Source organism: Phalaenopsis equestris, unplaced genomic scaffold, assembly GCF_001263595.1.
Source record: "Phalaenopsis equestris unplaced genomic scaffold, ASM126359v1 Scaffold000226, whole genome shotgun sequence".
Lineage (NCBI taxonomy): Eukaryota > Viridiplantae > Streptophyta > Magnoliopsida > Asparagales > Orchidaceae > Phalaenopsis > Phalaenopsis equestris.
Window position 1 is genome coordinate 1,271,596 of NW_018164668.1, and position 20,640 is coordinate 1,292,235.

At 34.6% G+C, this 20,640-nt stretch overlaps 1 protein-coding gene across 1 annotated transcript in view; it reads right to left on the reverse strand.

Moving 5' to 3' along the window:
• Positions 1-19,411: 19,411 nt before the first annotated feature.
• Positions 19,412-20,640, reverse strand: part of LOC110023669 (protein indeterminate-domain 9-like) — an 8,143-nt gene continuing 6,914 nt past the window's right edge. The window contains exon 3 of the mRNA XM_020723190.1: positions 19,412-20,444. Coding sequence (XP_020578849.1) covers positions 19,786-20,444 — 659 coding nt within the window. The 3' untranslated portion in view covers positions 19,412-19,785. The remainder of the gene's footprint in view (positions 20,445-20,640) is intronic.

The following is a 20,640-nucleotide window of genomic DNA, read 5'->3' on the forward strand; positions in this document are numbered from 1 at the left end:
TATATATATATATATATATATATATATAAATCAAACATAAGAACGATCTTTGACGAAGTAAAAATAGAACAAGAAAATTTCACACCAGAAAATAGTAACACAGCGGAACACAAAGATTTCCGTGGTTCGGCAAAATTGTCTATGTCCACGGAGTTGTAAAGGATTTTACTACTTGAGGAATTTACACCAGTTGATCACCTCGACATATAAGAGGAATCTTTCACTTCGTTGCTCTTTCTTCTTCTCTCCATGTTCTTCTCTCTCTACACTGAGATATACCGAAGAAACTCTACACCGAGGTACATCGAAGAAAACAAACTTACAAGAGAAATAAACCCAATTTCTCTTGAGCCAAAAACCACCAAGAAGAAGCCAAGGGAGAATAATCTTCTTCTTTTTCTTCTTTCTTCTTCCTTCTTCCTTCTTCCTTCTGCCGCAAGTAACTACTTCTTGCACTTCTCTTCCTCCGTCCCAAGGAAATCCGAAGAACTCTTCCTCAATCCCGAGGAAGCCCGAAGAAGAACTCAAAACGTGACTTCATAACATTCTTCTCTTCTGTTCGCAACTTAAAGAAAACGAGAGGCGATGTCGTTTCTCGAAACAGGGAAGGCGGGAACGGTTCGAGGGAGCTGGGACGCGACTCTTGCGATCAGAAGAGAGGGAGTGGTCGTGACGAATCGCGATCGGCAACATGGAGGTGGAAGCAGGAAGCGACCGAGCGGGAGCTGTTCCTATTGGGCTCTAGCGCCAACATTTTAAATTATTGAGAGCTCTAATTTCAACAAACTTATTGTCAAACTGATCGACTCTACAAGACGAACCAAACTACACAAAAATAATCAAATTTTGGTCAAATCAAACCAAGATAAAACTATTAAATAGTTTTTGAGGGTTTTAGGTGGCTAGTTCGAGGGTTAAATGGACTTTAAATTTGACGTGTTTATAGTTAAATTAAGTGTCTTGATAAGAGGTATCTAATGAGTTTAAGATCACCCAATTCCTAGGTCATTAAGGCAATCCCATTATAAAAAAATCTTATATGGTCAAGGGGAATTGATGTGGGTCATTCGATTGGATGGTTGTGACAGCTATTTGCCAAAAAAAAAAATGCCCCTCCTCCAAGAATAATAAATAGACCCCATCGTTTTACTTGGAGAGGAAGGGGAAGAGGAAGTGAGTCTATTTCCAATGCTATTATGTACCAAAGTTCCGATGATAACTCGCAACTTCCAAAGTCGTCGACTATCATCAACCATCGCTCGCCGGCCGCCGCTGATCGTTCCCTCACTATAGGAATTTAATTTATTATCGACGGTCAAATACCATCGGTAATAACGGATAAAGTGCAACTAATATATTTACCGACGGTTTAGCTATGACAAAATTGATGTAGCAAAAATATTTGTAGGTAATTAAATTTCCGACAAATTTATAGACGGTTTTGATCAACAAACGGTTAACGAATGTACCATAACCGTCGCTATAGATCAAAAGACATGTCATATTTAACCGTAGCTTGATAATCGATTATATAACCGACGAAAACATCCATATAAAAAGTATTGCAGTTATGTTAGAAAAGTGTCGTCGTTCTGTAGGTAAATTATCACCAAACCATCAGTTAATTGTGAGAATTTCTTGATGGCTCTGTCCGTAACAAAAGTGCAGCATTTTGTCCAACGTTGGTTGTTCAATAGATCATCGGAAACCGTCGCTTGTTCGATAAACCGTCGTAAAACCGTCGAAAACCTATTCCATGAAAAAAAAAATTATAAAATCCTCTTTCAACTCTACAATCTACACCTGCAATCGTAACAGATCAATCAAAGCACAACACAAAAAATAACAAAACTAATTAACACATAAATCATACTCATAAATAAAAGAAAAACATTTGAATTAAAATAGACGAAATGTACAACTTCATAATAAAACTAATGTTCGCAAACAATAAATTGTTCAATACACAACTAAACAAAAAAATAAACTCCTACTCATCCTCCTCATCATCATGTCTTCTCTTCTTATCATCATCATCACCACTCATCCTGCACCGGCTCCTTCTCTTATTGTAGTTTCGAACGTAACATTGTTTTGATCTTTGCCCTCATTAGTAGATTTTTACAACACGGTCAGACCCCGTGATTTTTTTTTTCTTTACTGGTTTTTCCACGTAAGAATTTCTGATGTCATTACTGGCTGTTTTTTTTCACCTGGGTGTGTGCTGAAATCTCATGCAATACTAAGACGATAATCTATTACTCTATCACTCCGAATTTTCCAGTAAACATCAATATTTTAGAAATTCTTAGATCTATTAATAGTTATCCTAAAAAAATTATAAATAAATCCACATTCTGTACTTAAAAATAAATATTAAAAATTGAAGACAACGTTAAAATTTAAAAAACACATGAGCTCAACTCACCATTTCATTGTTGCCAAGTTCATGTTGCCTGATTGACATAATTTGTAGATCATCATCGATCGTCAGCATAAAAAAAATAATTTGATATAAGTTCTAATCAGCAAAAATTAAATGTTTTTAAATATTATCATAAATTTTAATATTTTGTTGAGAATTTTAAAAAGGGAAATAGAAGGCCTTTTCTATTCTATGGAGTCATGCATATCATCACATTGATCATAATATTTTTGATATATATATATATATATATAAGGAAATGGCCAGAGACTCTTGTACGAGCCTCCAACCACTCCTCACGTGTCTAACAATTCGAGTATACGTTGCCAGAGGGGATTCGAACCGCCGATCTAAAGGGTCTTATACCACGCCGATCTAAGAGGTCTTATACTGAGGATGCCAACTAGGGCTGTCAAAAAAACTCCTTGTTCGCGAACAGCTCGTGTTCAGATCATTAAGTAGCTCGTAACGATCCGAACACGAACAGTTCTTTGTTCGGCTCATTTTAGCTCAAAATAAAAAAAATTATATAATTATTTATATAATAATGTATTACATATATTATTTATATAATAATATATTATATATATTTATATCTAAGTTTAAATCATGGTAATGTGGTTAATTCCTTAGTTAATTCCTTATTTTGTATATATTTGATCCAAGTTCGAATCTCACACTGTACAACTATTTTTTTCAATTTAATTTTAATGAGCCAATTTTGAGCCGAACACGGGCACACTATTCACGAACGAGCCGAACATGAACATACTGTTCACGAGCCAATTTTAAACAAGAGCTGATTTCGAACACGAACATTACAGCCATATGTTGGGGTACGCGTCACACACACACACACACACACACAGATATATATATATATATGTTTTAATTCTAAACGATACTCATATAGAGAAATAATTAATATTTATTGATATTACGATGATATATTAAGAAGTGATCAAAGAGGACAATAATGTGAGGCATTAACGAGCTTCAATCCTTCATGCCTTCTCCCTTAATTTGGTGGGTTGAAAGATGGTGGGAAGTAGCAGGAGCCATAAGCTGCAAGCAAGTTAGAATATTTTAATATATTATAATATGATTCCATAATTAAAATAAATAAATATAGAAAAAAAAATATTTAAAAAAGAGGCATTTACATACATACCACCCAACTTTTATGTATTTACATATCCCCATCTAAACTTTACTTTTTTACATTTATATCACCCCAAATCTTTTACATCACCTCAAAAACACCACTAATTTAGTTTCACCAGAAACAAATAAAAATATAAAAATTTACGTATGTACCCCACATATCATATATATTTACAAATATAACATCTAAATTCAGATATTAGACATGCAAATACATCGGAATTAGGGGGTATATATGTAAATATCTAATAAAATTATACTCACAGGGATCAATTGTAGTAAGCATGGCATCACCACCAAAGTCGCATGCGAGGAGATTGCTAGAGCGATGATGAAAATACAAATTAAATGCCACCGAAGCATGATTAACGACCGTATTAGGATTATAACAGACCCCACCAGGTTTAATGGAACTGCAATTAACTACATTGCATAGGACTTTTATGGTATCCAGTAGATATTCAGGCTTAGCTTTAGGGTTTGCAATGCACCATATATTGCCCTGAAAAATTAAATCAAATATAAATTTTTAATTAGAATAATTTATTTATAATTAGAATTTAATTATGTAATTAAGCAGAGCTAAGTCGAATTGATTACCCCCTTGAGGTCTTTGCTTGTAGCACTTGACTCTGCATGCAAAAAGAAATTAAAAATAGGTTTAATGTGCAATAAATAATCATCCATTAATCTTGACAACTTTAAAATTTGTTAATTAAATATTAGAAAAAAAATAGTTAGGAGAATTTGCATACATACCTCGAACAATTCCGTATTTATATATCTAGCATTAGACTTTAACTTTTTTAAGTATTAGTCAATATAAAGAATGTATCGGGACATGAGATCCCCAATCCCCAATTCACCATATGGGCTCAGCGGACCTCGTCTAGTTTTGGGAGCGACCCGTTGTGCAAATAATTCAAGTACAACCTAACAAGGCATCACTAATATATAAAGAATGGATCTGGACATGAGATCCCCAATCCTCAATCCACCATATGGGCTCAGCGCTCGTCTAGTTTTGGGAGGGACCCGTTGTGCAAATAATTCAAGTACAACCTGCCTTAAGGCATCACTATGCTACCAGGGGATTCAAACGCGTGACCTGAGGGGACTTATATATATATATAAAGAATTATAATTTGACACTAATGATTTAACATTAGGCTCAACTAGTATAAATATAATTTGATTTATATATTTTAATAATAGTTAGAATAATTCATTAGGATAAAAATTCTGGTTGGTGAAAACTTAATAAAAATTAAGAGCTTAAATATACAAATCTAACTATTTTTATGATATTTTCATCATGCTTGTACTTTTAATAACATAAATATAGAAATCTAAGATAGAAGTAGAGTTCTCTTATTGGCTCAATAAGAGAAATTTGAAAATCAATACATAAATAGAGCTTAAATTATAAAATCTAACTATTTATTTATTATTTTGCATAAATATTTTTCAAATTTTTTAGGATATTAAAAAAACGTCGTTTGCATACATATCACACAATTCTTACATATTTACATATCTCAACCCTAAATTTCTTTAATTTCAAGTAAAAATAACACTATCACTTTTTAAAACTGATATACACATAGAGTCGATGCACCAAAGGGCTATTTTTATAAATATGAGAGTTTAGGTTTGAGATACGTAAATACATACATAAGAATTTTGTATTATTTATGAAAACTTTTCATTAAAAAAAAATTGATACAATAACTCAAAATAAGCCACCATATTTTAAAAATCATCAAGAGAGAGAGAGAGAGATTAAGGGTCTGTTTGGGGCAGCTTTTTTTGGTGCGGCAGCGTTTTGAAAACGCACCTAGACTGTTTGGGTAAACTGCATTTTGGCAGCTTTTGCATTTTGAAAACGCTGAAAGCAGTGTTTTCACACCGCAGCTATTTAGGTGCGGTGGCAGCTTCTGACAGCGATATGACCTTTCCAAGAAAATAAAAATTTATAATAGTCATCGCACATAGCTTATCAGCAGATTATTCAGCAAGCTGCAGCTGCGCCAAATAGACCCTAAATCAACAAATTAAACTATTTACAAAATCAACCCTTTGGCCATACCTATGATGGGTATGAGTGACAATATGCATGAAAATGTGATTGCAATGCAAACAAGGGAGAAAAATTTTGTTGCCATTTCAGCCCCTCTTCGTTGGAGAAGTGAAGGAAATTATGCTATATTTATAGAGAGATTTGACGAGCAAAAAAATTAATAATTAAATTAAAAAAATATATATATTTTTTCAGCTTAATATAGAAAAGAATAATTTAACTAAATATAAATTTTGCAAAAAATAGAAAAATAGTTATTGAATGTGGTTATGGACTTAGCTTTATATGAGTGTGATTGTAATATGGTAAACGAAGGGAGTTCAAGTAGCTATGTAGAGAGATTTAGCTGTTAAATACTAGAGACTTAAATTCCCTTCATCTTAATATAGAAATTAATTTATCATTAAATTATCAATACTCTAATAAATAAGATATAATTAATACATTGTCATTAGTACTACATTAACATTATATATATATAATTAAACAAAAAATATATATATTAATAGATGCAGTTCAACTACTTTGATTTTATTTTTGAAATAGTCGCTAGTTTGTCTATCGTCGGTCATTTTCTTTTCCGAGTAAATCTCTCTTGCGGATCATATGAATGATCTGCAGAAAAAAAAAAAGAATCGAAAAGACAAGATATATGAGAATGAAGACAAACGAGCTAAAAAACATAGAGAATTTTCATAAGGTAAACTTCGTGTGATAGCCTAGGAGTGTACGCCCAAAACGAGATTGGGGCAAAAATACCTTGGAATATATTCGTGAAGAAGGCTCTACAAAAGCAACCTACCCATTTGATTCGATTAAAAGAATTCTACTTGCACTTGTTTAAAAATAAGTGAAGGGGGACACAAAGGACGGTTATCTCACAACAATGTCCTGATGCCTCAAAGCTCGTGCCGATCTATACGAGCAAAGAGTGAATCTCTTATGATCCCATACAAATGGAGGCTTATCGATGATCGGGGCCAATGAAATAACAAAGTCATTCTGTAGGGTCAACGCTATGCTTCCAATGTCTCACCGGGCCATAAGGGTAAAGGATGAATCACTATATCTTAAACGGTCAGCGGCTTAGCCGTAGTTGGAGCCTAAAAGACGACATCAATGAATCGTCAAAGAAGCGACAAGGCTAAAAGGGGCCGACAGAGAAAAGTTGGAGAGTAATCCTAACTGGGTAGAGATAGCCGGGTCAGAATACCACGGATCTGGACTAATTTGCTTAGCAAACGAGCTGAACACGAGCTACTTAACCAACCGAACACGAGCTACTCGCGAAGAACATGCCATTTGACAACTAATGACTTCACTCAATTCCAATTTATTTAAGTATCTAATATCTAATCATCAATTTTAACCGAAATGCCACCACTTATACATGCATGCATGTGTTCTTCACTTCTTAAAAATTAAAATAATTATATTTTTTTATGTGATGTAAAAAGATTAGATGGTATAAATGAAAAAGGTAGGGTTTGTGTTAAATACGTAAATACAGAGTTATTGTGTGGTATGTATGTAAATCCCTCTAAAGCTAAATGGGTTAAATCAGTATTCAAAGCTTGGCTACATGTTATATTCCTCCATTCCGTGGGCTGATTTGACATTTTGGCTGCTCATGTGGCTTTCCAAAAGGGTAGTTATGTATGTATGTATAGCATGGGTGGATCTTCGATGTGTGGAACGTTGGACTTGATCTCTTTCTTATCCCGATCCTCCTTTCATAAATGGGGTTGTGCTCTATTTATAAAGTCTAAGAGATGTATCCTTATAAATAACAAAAGAATTTGGATCGATCACTAGAAAGACCTAGAGAGATTCCCTTATTTAGACGACATTTTGCATATATTGACTGCCTTAACATTATCAATATTGAGTGATCTTAGGCTCACGGGATTTGTCTCGTCGAATGCTTAATTTGACTGCAAACATGTCTCATCGAATAACCAAGAGAGATTCCTTCAATTGAACGATGTTTTACAAATGTTTGAGTACCTTAACAGTGTCGAAATTGAGTGATCTTAGGATTACAGGAATTGTCTCATCGAGACACATAATTTGACTATAAACTTGTAAGATTTGGAGTCCAATTGACATTCCAATTGGACACTAGAAGCTTTCATAAATGGTTCAACAGCTCGATTTGGGCTTGATTTGACTTGGATTAGGTCACTGTTGGTGTCATTACATTCGTCATCGAATCAATTAGTTTGACTTTATGTTTGCTAAAGCAGAAGTTCTGAATGATTATTAATGTCAGTTTGAACATTTTTTATTAAAAAAAATTACTTTTAGATTTATGTCAGATGATGAAAATTAGTTGATGACGTATCACATAGAATTTATTATTATCAGGTTGATAGTTGTTATTAATTTTTTGATATTTTTATTATAATGTTGATAATCTGTTTCCTTAAAAATTTTTAAGAGAAATTTACATGCATAGCACATAATTCACATGTATTTATATATCCAACATTTTGATGCTGTTTGACAATATTTTTTTAAGGATTTAAACTTGTAAGTGCAACTTAATTTATTTATTTTATTATTTTAACTATAACAATCATAATTTAGTAATTTATTAAGTTAATTAATTTGTAATTATAATTTACTTAGAATAATTATTCATTAATTATGATAGTTTAATATTAATAGTTGTAATATAATAATTTAATTAGGTCTAATTAATCAATAATTATAATTTTGCTAAAGTAACTAATTGGCAATTATTAGTGCAATATAACTTAATCCTTAATGAAGATGAAATCTTGTGTATTTTTCTCCTTGCTCTCCCATTTTGTGTTTCTTTTGTTATTGGATTTAATAAGGGTGTGTTTGGGGCAGTTTTTTAGCTGTGGTGCGATCCCATGGCGTAGAAACACCTGTTTGGAAAATGTGGTGTGGGGGCTTTTTGGTATAAGTTGATGTAAAGGCGGGTCAGCGGCCCAAGTTTTGTTCGAGTGAAATTCTTTGTGCAACCTCAATTTTTTTCGTGCGACCTCAGTTTTGTTTGCGTGCCCTCAATTTTCTTCATTTTTTTGCTTCACGTATTGGTGCTCTAGCTCCCTTCTCTCGCTCCAAATTTCGGTCGATGATCTCTGATGGCACTCTCATCCCCTTCCTCTCTTCTCTTCACTTGCAAGTCCCTTTTCTCTGTTGTCCTCTAGTATCTTCTTACCCCTCTCTTTCGCCTTATCTTAACCTCTCTTGTGAGGTTTGAGGTTGATGCTGAGGATTTAGGACTGCGGTTTTTTGGCTTTCTCTGCAGTAGCTTGGTTTTTTCAACTCTTCAATTGGTATCTCTGTGATTGTTATTTGTGGTTTGGTTTTTTATGGTTTATGGCTTGGCTCTGAGATTGCCTTTTGTGGCTTGGTTTTTTGGCTCTATGGAGAAATTGATGAAAGCATTTGAGAGAGAAATTGATGGGAAAATATCATAATGCATTTGAGAGAGAAATTATGTGTTTAGTATATGTATTTTTGCGGTTTCACCACTTTGCACTTTGCAGTTTTTGGTTCAATGCAGTTGCTGATATGTGGTTTTGCTTTTAGAACTTCACTCTATGGAATAATTGAAAAAGGGGAGAGAAAATGACCACATTGCATATCATTTTTATGTGAAATTTGAAATTTGTTGAGGTTCATGTGTCATTTTGCTATTCGTGGTGATAGTTGTGATGATGTGGTCCTTGTGATGATGAAGTTAGTGGTGGTGTGGTGGTGGTGATTGTGTCAGTGGTGTCGGGTTGTGGTTGTATTTTGGTGGTATTGTGTTGGTGATAGTGGTGGTTGTGGTGATCGTGGTGGTGGTGGTGGTGGTGTCGTGTTGGTTTCATGTGTGGTGATGTTGGTGATGGTAAATGGGTGGTGTGGTGGTATTGGGGGTTTTGTGTTCATGGCCATGTATTTGATGTTGTGTTGGTGGTTGTGGTTGGTGATGGTGGTGGTGTTGTTGTGTTGGCTCTATGTGTGTTGGTTGTTGTGTGCTACTGGTATTGTGTTGGTGGTGGTGTAGTATTGGTTGTATGTGTGGTGACGTTGGTGGTGGTAGTGGGGTGGTGTGGTGTTGGTAATTATTTTTTGTTCATTGGCAATGCTTGTTTTCTTTGAGTTGTGGAATCTTAAATGCCACTTTATATTTTTTTGGCAAATATTATGATAACTAGTTCTTTTCATGCTAGTAATATAATGTTTGCTTACAAGCATGGAATGTGGTAGAATGAACAACTCTTTTATAAACAATACTATAGCACATGGACAAAAATATCATTTTTTTAGAAACAACTGCATTACATCTTTTTCAAAACTGCAAAAAACAAACAAACAGTCAGCTTATGCGCAACAGTCTCTTGCTATAGCTGTTGCACAACGACTTTTTAATCAACTACAAGAAGCAAACCCTTAATTCGTTAAACTACTAGATTTAAGAATTTTAAGATTTTGGTAATGAAACAAGGCTAAAATGAGATTCAATTTATCCAGGATTTAAACTGTCCAAAAATATCTTTTGCAAAGTTGTAAGGTTTTATTTTGCTTAATTCCCACTCAAATCCGTTATCAAACAATCCATTAATGTTTAATATTTATATTTGTAACACTTTGGTATCATAAATTCATACATAAGAAAAGAAGTATTTCACTTTATTAATAAATAACAACAATGATTATTTTTTACATAATATTAATGATTTGAGTGTATACATATAAATATAAAAGTGAAGGTTTTAGTTAAATAAATAGATAGAGTAGTGTGATATGTATGTAAACCCTTTTTTTTCAACTCAGGCACACTAGAATGTGATAGGCCTTGAACACAAGACTCTATTATTAGAGACAAAGCACTTAACAAGCTAAGTGGATTACACAATAATATTTGATATGTTGTTTGTGATGAGTGATAGATTAGGGTTTGTAATCTTTGAGGTCTATAGAGCCTTAATTATTAAGGTAGAACTATAGGGTATTGATCTATCATGATGCCCGAGATGCAATAGGGCTAGGTGAGCAACATTTTAGGCTAGTGCGATGTAGACTTACAAGTAGGTAATTTAGAATAAAGGTCACGAAAGTTTGTGTGAGGGCCGGTGCTCATAAGTTGGAGAGAATATTATACATGGAGTTCTAATGCATCTGAACTCCATGTACAAGATTGTTGTGTATTGTTATACGACAATGGATAACATTATTGTATATGAAGTCCGTACGCATCCAAACTCTCCTTGCAATAATTTTTTCATGAGTTTGGGATCATGTAATCTACTCTCTAACACCTAAAAATGTAGAATAATATAAGTGTAATTCATAGAGTTACTAAGAATATATTAAATATATATTTTAGTGGAGATTTTCTAATCTCAAATGCAACCAACAAATTATAGTAGCAAAGTAAGGGTCTGTTTAGAACAATGGTGCAGTGGCGATGCTTTGCCTAACTTTTTAAGAAACTGAAGCTGAAAGCTGCATTTTGCCACCGGATCTGACAGCGGCTGCTAGAAAACTGTGGTTTGATTTTTCAAATTTTTTTCTTTCTTTTTCAAACAGCAGTATCTGCCTCAAACATACCCTAAATAAGCTCAAGATAAGAAAAACGTACGTAATTATATGATTATAACCATGATACATTTTCTCCAATAAACTTTGCATTCAACGAATAATTCTATGTTACTTTAGACATTTCAGTCACTTTCAACGACAAATACGTGGAATCAATAATTATCATCATCATCATTAATATTAGGAACATTTACATACATACCGCCTAATTCCTATATATTTATACATCTAACACCAAAACTTACTTTTTTTTCATATATACCTCCAAATCCTTCATATCACATAAAAAATAGTATTATTTCAACTTTTAAAAAGTGAAATACATATTAAAATTTATATATTTTATTCATAAATACATAAACATTAAGTAATGTGGGTGTAAATATTTCTTAATTTTATCCAAATTATTTAGAATTGGGTTCAATATATAATATCATTTTCATGTTATTTTTATAATGATTTTGGTAGGTCTCAAGTCACTCTTCTTGGCTGTAAGGACATATGTTAGTTAGGTTGATCCTTTCTTCCAGAAGCTTCTATTTCCTCAGTTCCCAAATACTATTAAAAAACTGTATCAAATACTTTGAAATTCGCGCTATAATGTAAAAATAGTCAGTAATTAGATTAGTGTTATATGTGGAAGGTTGATTCGCACCACTTAGAACTTTGAGAGTCGTGTTGTATGTGAGTTTGTGTTCGTCAATCCATTGAGGGCTTGTTTCGGGGGTAGGGGTGTAAACGAGTCTCGTGTTCGGCTCTTTTATATTTCGAGCTAAAAAAGTGTGTTCGTGTTCGGCTCGTTTGCTTAACGAGCCGAACACGAGCTGTTCACGAATAAAGAATTCTTTTAACAACCCTAATCATGTAGTCATAAGACAATAAGAATTTGAACAAGATTTAAAAACTATTATTTATATTAAAACATCATTTGAATCTAATTTAATAATTTTTATTAAATTTTTTTAATCAATATTTTAATTGATTATAAATCTTTGTGATCTTGTAGTCAATTAAATACTACTTTTTATATATATATATATATATATATATATATATACATGATGATGATGTTGTATTTCGAGCCAAAACGAGCCGAACACGAACGAACACATCATAGTTCGTGTTCAGCTCATTAACTTATCAAATAAAATTAAACGAGCTGTTCGCGAACAACGAGCCGTTTTGACAGCCCTATTTTGGGAAAAATTATTCCATACGGATCAGACACCGCACACATCTTGCGTGCGGTGTCCGATCCTGACCGTAAATCACCTGATTTACGGTCAAGATGTATTTCGATGGGCTCCACCTAAATTTAAAAAAAAATAAAATAATCCTAACCATAAATCATCATAATTTACGGTCAAAATCGGACAATACATGCAGAGATACATGGGTGTCCGTATGCAATAATTTCTCGTATTTCGGGGGAGCTTGTTGGATGTCGCGTTCGTCCAGCGATTTGCTACAGCTTCAATCTGCGTCGTCATTTTGTTAATATGGGCGATCGCGGGACTATCCCGCGTGCTGCGTTCGCTGCTCACTGCACGCGTTCCCTGCTCACGTTTAGGGTAAGCAATTCCTCCCGTGCCCTTCTGCTCTCCCTCGCCCCTTCCCTCTCCGATCTTTCTGGTCTGCAATTTCGGTAATGGAGACAGCCACGCTTGCTCCCTCTGCCATCATGTCCACTCTCGGCAGCAGAAACTCAGCGAAAGCGATTGCTCCCAAAGTTCGAGCCTTTATAGGGGGTTCCTCGCCCCTTTCTTCTCCCGCTTCAGCTCCCTTCTTCGCCCTTCTCCGACCGAGAACCATCGCCGATTTCTCCTCCGACGTTCTTCCCTCCATCGCCGACTGCTTCGTCTTTTGGATTCCATCGTTCTGATCGGATGGAAGGAGGGAGTTACGCTGAGGAGCTGAGTATGGCGGTTTGGGAGGTTCAGATGGCGTGCTCGTTGTGCCAGGAAGTTCAGGAGGAGTCCACGGATGACGATTCTCTGGTTACTATTGCAGGTTTGGATCATCTCGGTGCCATTTTTTTAGTTTTGAAGATTAAAATTCATAAATTTGTTCATATTGTTTAAAAGTTACAGAAAATAGAAGCTTTTTTTAATGATTTTTGTGCATGTATATTTGTTCATTATTTTTTAAGTGATCACAAGAGTTCTTGTTTATGGGAAGATCATGAAAATTTAATTCTGCATTAAAACTTGTTTCTATGAGAGCTAATCTGATAAATACCGGTGTGGAGTGTGTGATGAAGACTTAGAGGGAGATTTTGTTCTGAAATATTGAGGCATTGAAATTTGTGAACAATGATGGGAAAGGTGTCAAAATAGTCTCTTGACCTTTTGTAATGGATCATTTCAGTCTCAAAGTCTCTAAGAGTGTTAGTTTAGCCTCTAGACTCTTATAATGCCATGAATTGAGCTGCTTTGTCATCCTTTTGAGCTTATATGTGATGATTTGCACTTTTCGTTATATTTATTTATGTGCTCATTTAGTTCTGTTACAAATAGTTTTACCAAATAGGGGCAGAATGATCATTTATCCATCAATAAGCTATTCTGAATAAGCTTCCCCAAACAACAAGTCAGCTTATTCTGATAATCTGCAGATTATCATATTATCAGAATAATATGTTTATCGGCAGATTATTAATCTTTCTGATAATCTGCAGATTATCATATTATCAGAATAATATGTTTATCGGCAGATTATGGGTGTGTTTGGGACAGTTTGTGCGTTTAAGGATAAGCTACTTATCCGGAAACGCAGCCCGCGGGGTTCGGCCTGTGACCTACGTTTAGTGTAAAAATCCAAACGTGATTTTGAATAAGCTGGTGAAAACACGCAAACTAAACGATACGGCGGCGTTTTGAAAACGCCACCCACACTTATAAGCTGCCCCCAACGGCCCTATAAATAATCAACAGTTGTCTCAAAGAGACCCTAAATATACCATAAAAAAACATTGAGATTTGTGCTTTGCGAAAGTTTTTATCACTGTCAAACTTCTAGATTGGTGTTGTATATGCTTTAATGATTTATTAGCAATTGGTGTGATATTTGGTTGTAATGTATACAAAACTTTATTATTATACTTGATGTGTCATCAATTAAATTTATTATTTGTCATGAATGTCAATACATTTGACATAGTTCTTAAGATATTTTTTAAATAAAAATTATTGATTCGAATTATAAATTATCCAGAACTCTAACTTCACAAACTTATAGTTGAACTGAACGGCTCTATAAGACGAACCCAATAATACCAAAATTAATTAAATTCGGGTCGAATCAAATCAAGGTAAAGCCATTAAATAACTTTTGAAGGTTTTAGGTGACTAGTTTGAGGGTCAGATGGACTACAAATTTAATGTGTTTGTAGTCAAATTGAGTGGCTCGACAAGAGGAATCTAATGAGTTTAAGATCACCCACTTCCTAGGTCATTAAGGCAATCAAATTATCAAAAAAATTTATATGATCAAAGTGAGTCGATGCCGGTTTCGATCTGAGTTTTTGTGATGGTTATTCATAAAAAATAAAAATGCCACTCCTCCAGGAGCTATAAGTAGACTCAATCTCTTTACTTTGGAGGGGAAGGGGAAGAAGCATATTTTCAATGTTATTCTGGACTGAAGACCCAATGATAACTCACGATTTTCAAAGTAGTCGACTATCATCAAACACCGCTCATTGGCCACTGTCGATCGACGTTGATCGCCCTGTCACCATAGAAATTTACTTTATTATCGATGGTCAAATACCTTTGATAATAAAAGATAAAGCGTAGGTAATATATTTACTGACGGTTTAGCTACAACAAAGTTGACGTGGCAAAAACGCTTTTTGGTAATTAAATTACCAACGGATTTAACGACGGTTTAAATGACCAACGGTTAATCGACGCACCATAACCGTCGCTATAAACTCAAAAACATGCATGTTTATCCGTAGCTCATTAGTTGGTTATATAACCGACAAAAACGTCCGTAGGAAAACTGTTATAATTCCGTCGGAAAAGTGTCTAGGTTCTCTCCATAAACCGTCGCCAAAACTACGATTAATCATGGGAATTTATCGATGACTCTGTTCGTAGCAAAAATACAACACTTTGCCCAGACGTCACTTGCTCAATAGATCGTCGGAAAACCATCGCTTGTTCCATAAACAGCCGTAAAACTGTCGATAAGCCGTCGAAAACATGTTCATAAAAAATATATATATATAAAGTTCAATTTCAACGCTACAATCTACACACATGTAATCGTAACAATTCAATCAAAACACACCACAAAACGATAACTAAACTAATTAGCGCATGAATCATATACACAAATAAAAGAAAAACAATTGAATTAAAGCAAATGAAATGGTAGACATATATAGTTGAGCCATTAAAGAGCTTCAATCCTTCATGCATTTCAATATATATATATAGAAAAATAATTAATATTTTTTAATATTATGATGATACATTAAGTAGTGATCAAATCCTTTTCATGCCTTCTCCCTTAATTTGGTGGGTTGTAAGATGGTGGGAAGTAGCAGGAACCATAAGCTGCAAGCAATTTAGAATATTTTAATATATTATAATATGATTCCATAATTAAAATAAATAAATGAATCTACAATAGATTTAAAAAATGGGCATTTACATAAATACCACCCAATTTTTATGTATTTACATATTTATATCTAATTTTTAAAATTTAAAAGATACATTTTTAGGCATATATATATATAACTAATTAATAAATATTATTAATTGCAATTTTACGTTTGTACCACACATATCATATGTATTTACAAATCTAGCACCTAAACATCAAATCTTACGTACATGACACCCTACATATACCTTAAAACACGTATTTCTCTTTAAAAAAAAATTAAAAAAAATCGTATTTTTATGTGATATAAAAGATTTATAATTCAGATATGAGACATGTAAATATATAGGAAATAGGGGCTATATATGTAAATATCTAATAAAATTATACTCACAAGGATCAATTGTAGTAAGCATGGCATCACCACCAAAATTGCACGTGTGGAGATTGCTGGAGCGGGGCTGAAAATACAAATTAAATACCACCGAAGCATGATTAACGACCGTATTAGGATTATAACAGACCCCACCAGGTTTAATGGAACTGCAATTAACTACATTGCATAGGACTTTTATGGTATCCAGTAGATATTCAGGCTTAGCTTTAGGGTTTGCAATGCACCATATATTGCCCTGAAAAATTAAATCAAATATAAATTTTTAATTAGAATAATTTATTTATAATTAGAATTTAATTATGTAATTAAGCAGAGCTAAGTCGAATTGATTACCCCCTTGAGGTCTTTGCTTGTAGCACTTGACTCTGCATGCAAAAAGAAATTAAAAATAGGTTTAATGCGCAATAAATAATCATCCATTAATCTTGAAAACTTAAAAATTGTTAATTGAATATTAGAAAAAAATAATTAGGAAAATTTACATGTATACCTCGAACAATTCTGTATTTATATATCTAGCATTAGACTTTTAACTCTTTTTTTGTACAAGTCATTTTATATATGCATGTATGTCGCTCGCCGTGACTCTTTGGTTGTCATCTGTGAAGTCAGTTCTAAGTCCCATGGAGTCACGGGTTGGAGCCCGAATGAGTGCATCTAACTTGCAGCGCGGGATTGAGTGGTTAAACACATGAGGGTGGCTGGGAGTTTGTATCATAGACTCCAACCGTTCTTTAATATGTATATGTGTTAGTGTGTTTAGTAGTTAGTTCCATAATTGACTTTCGCGGGTAAAATCAATTATAATTTGACACCGATGATTTAACCTAAGGCGCAAATAGTATGAATATACTTGGATTTATATATTTTAATAATAATTAGAATAATTCATTAGGCAATATTAAAATTGTGGTTGGTGAAAACTTAATAATAATTAAGAGCTTAAATATACAAATCTAACTGTTTTTATGCTATTTTCTTCATGCTTGTACTTTTAATAACATAAATATAGAAATCTAAGATAGAAGTAGAGTTCTCTTATGGGCTCAATAAGTAAACAAGAAAAAGATTAAGGATCTCTTTGCAGCAGTTATAGCTTATTAAAAAATAGTTTAAAAACTGTTGAAAAATAATCAGATGTTCAAAAAGTTGTTGTTGCTATTATATATATATATATTGGGAATGTTAGACCGATGCCACCGCACCTATCCAATACCAGTGAGAAAACACAGATTTCAGCGGCAGTTTTTTAAAAAAGCTGCAGAATATAGTTTATCCAAATAGACAAAACTACGGTGTGGTGCCGCCGCCTCACCGTCGCCCCAATCAGATTATAAATCCACAAATTCAACTATTTACAAGATCAACCCTTCGGGCATACCTATGCTTGGAATGAGGGAGAAGATGCATGAAAAAGTGATTGCAATGCAAAAACGGGAGAAGAAATTTGTTGCCATTTCAACCCCCTCTTCTGTTGCTGCTGCTGCTCGCGTTCAAAAAGTGAAGGAAAATATGGCCATATTTATAGGGAGATTTGGCCAGCAAAAAGGTAATAGTTAGAGTGTAAGAAAAAATTATGTTGAGCTTAATATAGAAAATAATTGAGTACCTAAATATAAATTTTGCTAAAAATAGGAAATAGTTATTGCATGTAGTTATGGATTTAGCTATATATGAGTGTGGTTGCAATATAGCAAACGAATGGAGTTCTAGTAGCTATGTAGAGAGATTAAGATGTTAATTACTAAAGACTTCAATTCTCTTCATCTTAATATAGAAATTAAATTTTCACTAAATTATGAATTATGTAATAAATAAGAAATAATCAATACATTGTCATTAGTACTACATGAACATTATATATATATATATAAGGAAATCGGTATTTGGCAGATGCTCAAATACTGATTTCCCATGTGCTAGGCCCCAAGATGAGAACTCGCGCCATGTGCCTTTGAGAAACTAGCACCCTTGTGGATCGAACCCGTGACCTGAGGTGACTTACATTGAACCCCATCAGCCAACAGGCCACGGTTTTTGTGATTTATGCTAGGACTGTTATAAAGTAGTTCTCTTATTCATAAAGAAGATATTATATTGATGATATTACTTTTTTACCCCCATGTGGAAGTAGGTCTGAACTCGCTCATTCAAAATGTCTCCAACAAGAACCTTTCTTTCTCAATGGTTTGTTACTCTGTGCGCCCTTGCTCCACAAGCTCCCTTCAACTTCCAGCTTTGATAAAAAAGAGCCGAACACGAACGAACAAATCTTTATTCCTATTCAGCTCATCTGTATAGCAAGCGTAAAAAAAAAATTATTCATGTTGTTTAGTGAACGAATCGAACATGAGCTATTCACGAAAAAAGAGCCTTTTTTTGGCAGTGAACGAATCGAACAAAAATTAGAGTGTATAAAAGAAAAAGAGTTCATGTGTTAGACATGTAAATACAAAATAATTCGGTGGTATGTATGTAATTCCCCCTAATGCTAAATGGGTTAAATTAGCATTCAAAGCTTAGCCACATGTAATATTCCTTGCTTCCATGGGCTGATTTGACATTTTGGCTGCTTGTGCGGCTTTCTCAATGGGTTATTAGGGCTTTCCAAGTAGGTTGTTAGAAGAATCAAATTTATGCTTGGTCATCATGAGAATCTGTTTGGGATAGCTTAAACGTACTTGATCTGTTTGAGTAAATTATATTTGACAGCTTATGCATTATCAAAACTCTGAAATCAGTGTTTTCACACTACACCTATCTAGGTGCGGTGACAACTTTTTGACAGCGATCTGACTTTTTAAAAAAAAATAATAAAAATTTGTAATAGCTACCGCACATAGCTTATCAACAGATTATTTTTAATCAACTTATCAGCAAATTATCCAATAAATATCAAAATAAATAGAATGAAAATTGTCATTTTATTTTTAACTAATGTACTACATATTCTAGCATTGAAGAATGAAAATTTGATATAATTTTTTTGAAAACTAAATACATGTATACAAGAAACAGTTCCTAAAAAAAATTCACGCCGCAATTTCAAAACTATTTTTACATACGGCTTACAGGTTCGTTTGAGGCGGCTGCACCTGTTTAAAGAAACAACTGTAAAATTACTGCAGAAAAAAAATATTTTTTAAAAAACTAGAGTGACTATTACAAAATTACTTTATTTTCAAAAAAATTAGATCACATCTTTCTGACAGCCTCCACAAAAGCATCAAGAAAACAGTTCCCAAATAGAATTGTGATAGCAGTCTGAAAATCAAAACAGACAGAAAACTATCACAAACAGCCCCTAACTCTTCCCCCAAACAGACCCTCCATCACCCTTGAGCATTATAGGATGAAGTAGCATTATTGCTCGCATAATTCACCCCCGAACTCAAGTTGACAAATCTCCTCATCTCCGCCACATTCTGGTTGCCGCCGCCGCCTTCTTCGTCTTCCCTTAACCCTAAAAAATCCCTCGTCATCCCTCCGCCCCCATACTCCAAACTCCCACCTTTCATAGACCTCATCAACCCACTAAATAACGTCGAAGACGACGATGAGGACGTCAGCGCCCCCATCTCTGCCGCCCGCCTTCTGCACCACCGCCGTCGCCGAGATCCCCGCCCCCGCCACAGCCCCCGCCGACGGCGGTGGCTGGGACTCCCGGTTCACCCAAAGATTCAAAGCCGCCTTCTCATCCGAGCCGTTGCTCACCGAATCCGCGGCGGGAGCAGCCGCTTCCTGCATAAGCGCGTCGCAAAAAGCGCGGTGCGTAACGAAACTATCCTTGCGAGAAAACAATGTTCCGCAGTCACAACGGTACTCTCGTGTTCCGCAGGTCTTGGAATGGGCTTTATAGTCAGAGTTAACGGCGTAACGTTTACCGCAGCGGTCGCATTTCCACTTCTTCTCGCCGTGCTTCCGGCTGAAGTGTTTTTTAATACCGGTGAGGTCACCGAGGGCACGGGCCGGGTCGTGGTGGACGCAATTGGGTTCGGGGCAGACGTATACTCGTTTACGGGCAGGTGACCCGCCCGGTTGACGTTGACGGAGTTTCCACGGTAAGTTGTGCCCGCGGCGGTGGAGTTGGAGGTTCTGGTCGCGTTGGAAGCCTTTGTTGCAGATCTCGCATACGAAGCGATTTGTCGCCATTAGCGTTTTTGGTGACAGGGCTATCACCTCCGCGTCCGGATCTGTGAAAATTCAAATTTAGTTAATTTTTATAAATGTAAAATTATTAATTGTTGAATTTATTTTATGATGAATTATTTTATAGAATATCAATGAAATTCTGTATTTTATTTAATTTAAAATAATTTCAATGGTTATATAATTTAGGGTCTATTCGGGGCAGCTACAGCTTGTTTTCATCAATTTTTTGATGTCATA